The sequence below is a fragment of the Sardina pilchardus genome, chromosome 22 (genome assembly GCF_963854185.1).
Source record: "Sardina pilchardus chromosome 22, fSarPil1.1, whole genome shotgun sequence".
Lineage (NCBI taxonomy): Eukaryota > Metazoa > Chordata > Actinopteri > Clupeiformes > Clupeidae > Sardina > Sardina pilchardus.
Window position 1 is genome coordinate 15,547,245 of NC_085015.1, and position 6,781 is coordinate 15,554,025.

A 6,781-nucleotide genomic window follows, 5' to 3' on the forward strand; every position below is an offset into this window, starting at 1 on the left:
GCGCTGCACAAATGATAGACTCTGGCCAAAGAAAACCTCAAGCTAAATATTATGGCTGAATCTTGTGGCCTGTCAGTCTTGAACCCTGGCGTTGACATTTGAGTCAACTGTACGGCCATTTTCCCATCACACTTCAGTCTGTTTTCTTGTTTATCCTTGACACTTTTAGAGAAAATGACTGTTATTCTTGAGTCTCCATCCATCCGCCCACCATTGTGTATTTAAGAGCATTTCTTAATGCAACACCCCGCAGTGTCTCTTGACACACATTGAAAACCATTCGGTCCGACTGTGCGGCTAAAACTTCGATGTCGTTTTAATATCTGCTCCGGCGGTAAGCCGACACTACCATAACAGTGACGGTAGCACAACTGTCAGCGGAGAAGTCTACAAATAGTTCTGGTCGTAAGACACGCCGTTCCACCAGCGCAACTTTATATCACGCCGGAGCCCGGCATGTCACTCAGAGAGCTCACGCCACAGCTCAGGCCCAGCGTGGTTTCCACGGCGATGGTTGAACAGGGAGCTCGGAGAGCTGTGGTCGAGCAGAGGACTTTTTTTTACATTTCTTATTCTTTTTTTTTTTTTTTGGTTCTTTCTTTCTTTACAATCCTGGGAAGAGGAGGGGGAAAACGAGAGCTCAGGCGTCTCTTCGCCCTCATATAGAGGATTTGCGCTGGATGAGGAGGCCGAAGGGAGTGGATGTGCCGGGTTTAGAGGAGTGCCGGCCGCATTAAGGGAACTCCGACGGCCTCCGCATTATTCGGACGGACGGCGGTCAATAAGACGCCTGCTGTCATGGCCCCCGGCCTGTGTGAACCTGGTGAGAAAACCCAGAGCGAGTACCAGAGTCCAGGCAGAATTACACCAGAACCATTTTCTTTGAGATGTTTTTATCGGTTAAACAGCAGCCAGTAAGGACTTGCGCACAGCGGGCCGAAAACGTTTTGAAAGATTTTTTTTTTTTTTTTAAAGATATCCAAGGCAAAGTGCAAAAGTGCAAGACATGATATCTGTTAAACACACAGCAATGGAGGCAGATGTGTAGGAACTTTCACTTATACCTGAACCCCCCATCCTGAAAACACATTTCTTTTGGCTTTAAACTGCAATATATTTATATAAATAATCACTTTGACTTTGTATAGAGCATATTTCATAGAATTTCATCCTTAATCCATCTCTGGATAGCCTAAACATAAACATCCCATAAAAGAGAAACATCCAGGCCTGTGTCATGTTTAGAGTGTAAATGGTCAGTGTTGTCTCTCCAGTATCCACACAGGCTCTCGGTAGAAGAAGACATCCTGAAGGGCCTTCACGGGGTTAACGAGTAGGCTTCAGAGGACCCAAGTAGTGATCACTGCATTAAGGGCACTCAATTCCAGGTCATATAGATTTATCTATATGGTTGAGGTTCCTCGGGGTTTCTAAGATCTGCGCGGCTTTAAGGGCTCTTGAGAAGGGCCTTTAGGGAGCAGTCAGATAGGCTTAAGGGGAATGGCCACTGCATTAGAGGTATAACCATTCCTTTCTCCGCCAGTCGGAGTGGTCGGTCAATATGGAAAATGTAGGTTAGTAGTGCTGTAGCCAGAATTGCGTTCAAAATAGCACACAAAGACTAGAGCACTAATTTACATTTAAACATTTGCATTTATCCAGTTGGCTGACGCTTAGTCAAAATCGACTTGTCCACGTCTCTGTGTCTAGATAGGGACAACACATTTGTTTTAAGAGTCTACTACTATACTGTATGAAGTACTGCCTTACACGATAACCAGAGAATGATCGTGCAAGTGACATCGAAGTGACAACAAAAGAAGGAATTATTCAACATTTTCAAACAGTTATAAATAGTTTTGACTCCACTGTGTATTTATTCCTTTACACTGTGTGTTTGTTGTATTCATGATGTGCGAAATATCTGCTTGTGTAAAAGCATGTCTAAACCTGATACTGTATAACCTGCAAACAAACATGCAAGCTGATGTATTAATGGTGCACACTAAGGACTTCCTCTTTCAAGTGAGCAAGAAAACACACCTGGTCCATGTAGCTCAATATGTCTGTCTCAATAAATAGGCATTTTGGGGTGTTTATACCCGAATCAACAAAAATACTTGGAGGTGAACATGCAAATAGTTAATTGAGCACGGCACGCACGTTGTGATTTTCCATGGCTGAAAGCAATTTCAAGAGATTGTGATGGCATCTGTATCTAAAATGAAGAAAAGGTGCTAATTAGTGTTCATCGCCGATGAGGAGAGAACATATAGAAAAACAGCTTTTTTTCCATTTGTGTCAACATTTCTTGAGTCACTGAAGGGAATATACAGTAATTCAAACATATCGTCTCTCCAGCAATGCCATTTTAAGCATGTTGGATAAACTTTAGGCCTGTTGGATAAGATGATTTGATGGCCGTTTCAAAAAGGAGTGCAGTTACAGTACCTGTCATTACCTACTGTGCCATCTTCAATCTCAAGCCCTTCATTTTCATGCATTTGGGTGATTACCGTGTATCATAGCTCCATCTGTTTGGGTCTCACAGAGCCTTAATACTATGTTATACATGATGGACAGGAAAACTATATACTGTAGGTACACAAGCACTCAGGTTGCACTGAATGAACCCAAACTTTTTATACGGTTGATAGTTTCCTGGTTATGGTTATGGTTATGGGATTTGGCAGACACTTTTGTCCACAGCAACAAACAAATAACAACAATACAATAGTTAGAAGTAATAAAATGTTTTTTACAATTTTAAGTTAGATTTAAAGTAAACAATTTAGATTTGCTCCTGACGTAATAGGTAGAATTACACTATATTCATATGTGTGCTACTTGTTCCTCCTTTAAACCCTGAGCATCTGTGCAGGAATGAACAAAACTAAACAACTAAACATTAAGAGCATTTACTATTCAGTGGTAATATTCATATTCCTCTTCTGTATTGGACCAAATGGCTTTGTTTGTCTCTTCTACTAACTAATAGCTTTCCACTGGATTAAATGCCATTTTGGGCCTACAGTCAGTCCACCCTCATAACAGAGTGGCCAATAAAACACACAGTAGGCCTACTCTCATTTAAATACTCCTGTCTCCGTTATGTTACCACTCATAATTTACAGGGTTTATATTAGTTGATCACCCAGAAAAACATTCACCAACCAAACGTGCAGCAATATCGTATGTACTGTAAGCATGCACGTGCAACTTAGTGTTTTCTATTTGTGATGTTAGTACATGGGGCTCTTAGCGTAGCACTCCCAGTAGCAGCTGGGTTAATAGCTGAGAGTGAGGTTTAGTGTGCTGCTGTAGGGAGCCATGATGGGAGATGAATTATAGATGATGTCCTCCATCATGTGCACACACACACACACACACACACACACACACACACACACACACACACACACACACACACATACTGTACTGTACACACACACACTTGCCCATGAGCACAAACATACACACAGGCCTCCTCCATCTTACCTACATACAACACACACACACACACACACACACACACACACACACACACACACACAGGAGCACGCCATCTTACCCTCTCTGTGTTCCTCCCACAGGGAGCTGATGCCCAAGACGCTGGAGGGCCAGATCACCATGGAGAAAACGCCCAGCTACTTTGTGACCCGCGAGGCTCCGGCCCGGATCAGCGCCATGTCCCGCGACACCAAGCTGATCGTGGTGGTGCGCGACCCGGTGACGCGGGCCATCTCCGACTACACGCAGACGCTGTCCAAGAAGCCCGACATTCCCTCCTTCGAGAGCCTCACCTTCAAAAACAGGACTACGGGGCTGATCGACACCTCCTGGAGCGCCGTGCAGATCGGCATCTACGCCAAGCACCTGGACAACTGGCTGCAGTACTTCCCCATGGGCCAGATCCTGTTTGTGAGCGGCGAGCGGCTCATCAGCGACCCGGCCGGCGAGCTGGGCCGCGTGCAGGACTTCCTGGGCCTCAAGCGCATCATCACGGACAAACACTTCTACTTCAACCAGACCAAGGGCTTCCCCTGCCTCAAGAAGGCCGAGGGCAGCAGCAAGCCCCACTGCCTGGGCAAAACCAAAGGCCGCACCCACCCCAACATCCACCCCGAGGTGGTGCAGAGGCTGCGGGAGTTCTACCGGCCGTTCAACATGAAGTTCTACCAGATGACCGGGCGCATATTCGGGTGGGACGATTGACTATGTGCCTCGTGTCGCGTCGTGACGCGTCGTGTCGCGTTGTGTCTCTGCGGTATTTCTTTGGTGAAAACAAGGAAACTGAATAGAACGGAAAAAAAGAGAGAGACTGTTGCACTGTTGTCTTTATCACAATCAGAAAAATAAGCACTATGCCTACCAATGATGGGGATGCAAAGAGGTGGGGGGACCTGGGGTCTTGTGAATGCAGGGAAGTATACAGTATGCAATATGCAATGCACGCACTGTTGCAGTTCCAGTGATGATAAGAGATCAAAACACTTCCCTCCACCACTCCTTTCAAGCATGGACAAGCCTCTTTTTCAAGGAAATAGACCCCAGGTTGTAAAAGGTATGTGTGTGTGTGTGTGTGTGTGTGTGTGTGAGAGCGGGAGAGAGAGAGAGAGAGAGAGAGAGAGAGAGTGTGTGTGTGTGTGTGTGTGTAAGCACCATCAGGATGAAGCGTTTTCCATTTCCTTGCTCCTAACAAACTACGCTTGCACATCAGCGACCGTCAGAGTCCCATATTGGGTTCCGAGCGAGGGAACGTCAGAGAACAGAAAAGAACTCTGACAGAACCTCAGCTCAGACAACTGGTTCTGGCCTCCTCCTCCTCTACGCACTTTGCTGCGTATAAAGCTTTGCATTGTTCTTTTGTTAAGAAAAAGGTATATATAAAAAAAGAATAAAAAGTGTATTTTTTGAAAGTAATTTATTTAAATAGAAGGCGATGATAACGATGAAGAAGAAGATGATGATGATGATAATGATGATGATGATATATGTATGCAGCATAGTTATTTTGAATAATCTTCACCTGTTTGTATTATGCTCCCAGACTCTCACAAAACTCCCCAGGCTGTTGTTGTATTTTTTTATGTTCATGGTGCCTTTTGTTGAAACATATCACGTACCGAACCTTCCCTCATATTTCCAAAAAAAGATGACTTTAATTATTCTCTTTTTTACCTCACACTTTTCCCACACTCAGAGACTGCGGCCGGTGCAGCGCGGCTCTTGGAGGCTTTGTTATTGCGCTGGCTCCGCTTCCCCCCCTAGCTCCCAATTAGCCAGTTTAATTGAATTAGGGAGGGCAGATTTGTCTGTTTCGATAGCAGCGGAGGAAAAAGGACTCGAGCGGAGACACGGACCGCAAGAACTCAATTACTTCTGCGGCCCTGTTTACATGGACGCCGGTGATGTCATTGTTTTACCTTACCCTGGAGATTAAGCCCTTTCCCAAAACACACACACGCACACAGACACACACACACACACACACACATTTACACACAGATAAAATGCAGATAAACTAACATGCTGATATTCCATCGCACGTGAACACACTACTCTACACACACTCACACGCACACACATACACACACATACACACACACACACACACACACACACACACACACACACACACACACACACACACACACACACACACACACACACACACACACAGAGATAAGATTCAGATAAATGGGCAGATTTGCACACACACACACACATACACACAAATACACGCACACACACACACACACACACACACACACACACACACACACATACTCGCAGGGGATATTTTGGTTGCACACAACTGTGTGGATTGTTTGGTTGAATTCTCTCTGATGTCAACTGTGCCTCAACAGAAAAACACAATCAGTTCTTCTTTACATTTCTGTATATGTTTCAGTTTGTTTGTTTGTTTTGTTTTGTTCAGTCACTTTGATTTGGGTGACAAAAAGACAACAAACAAATGCAAATTCTGTTCCTGAATTGTTTGTTCTGAATCACATCATTCTGTGAGAGGTTTACATATTTAATTTAAAGCCTTGTTGAATTTTATAAAGCACACTTTTAATTAAAAAAAAATATTGCAATTATATCACCTCTGGTGTATTGTGTTTATTTGTTTCCAGTCCTTTTGCTCCCTTCAACTCTGTTAGAGTCAAATAAAGTAGTTCAGATTGTTCAATCTGTGAACGAAGATTAAAGATCTCTCTCTTTCTCTTTCTCTCTCTTTTTCTCTCTTTCTCTCTGTGCGTGTGTGTGTGTGTGTGTGTGTGTGTGTGTGTGTGTGTGTGTTTCATCTGAGGAGGATTAATCCCCATGCTCTGTATTCTGTCCGCTATTGCACTCATCGCTACACTGTCAGAAAAAAAAGACTTGTGCTCCAAAAATGTCTCTTTTGTTACTGTAAAAGTACAGTCAGAGATCCTTTAAAAGTTTTCTCAACCGTCTCTGGTACAGTATTTAGTGTTCCAGAGTGTCCCAGACAGCTGCATTTACAGTAAACTCTGGGAAGGAATCCAAATGAAAGGCGATGATACATTTGAGCAATGTTACTGGGCTGCTGCTGGGAGGGCCTGGGAAGAAGGCTGCTAATCTGGAAGCCAGGGGTGCTGTTTGTTTGTTGATGTGCTGTTCTGTTGTTGCAGGTTGTTTATTGTTGTTATTGTTGTTGTTGTTTTGGATGGGTTCCGTCCCCAACAGGCCTACTGAAGCTGGCCTGGTGAGGGTTTGGAGAGCTGGCTGGTGTGTGTGTGTGTGTGTGTGTGTG

At 44.2% G+C, this 6,781-nt stretch overlaps 1 protein-coding gene across 1 annotated transcript in view; it reads left to right on the forward strand.

Annotated features, from left to right (window-relative positions):
• The window catches only part of si:ch211-216b21.2 (heparan sulfate glucosamine 3-O-sulfotransferase 3A1), an 81,168-nt gene extending 75,516 nt beyond the window's left edge, over window positions 1-5,652 (forward strand). The window contains exon 2 of the mRNA XM_062526991.1: window positions 3,594-5,652. Coding sequence (XP_062382975.1) covers window positions 3,594-4,215 — 622 coding nt within the window. The 3' untranslated portion in view covers window positions 4,216-5,652. The remainder of the gene's footprint in view (window positions 1-3,593) is intronic.
• Window positions 5,653-6,781: the final 1,129 nt, after the last annotated feature.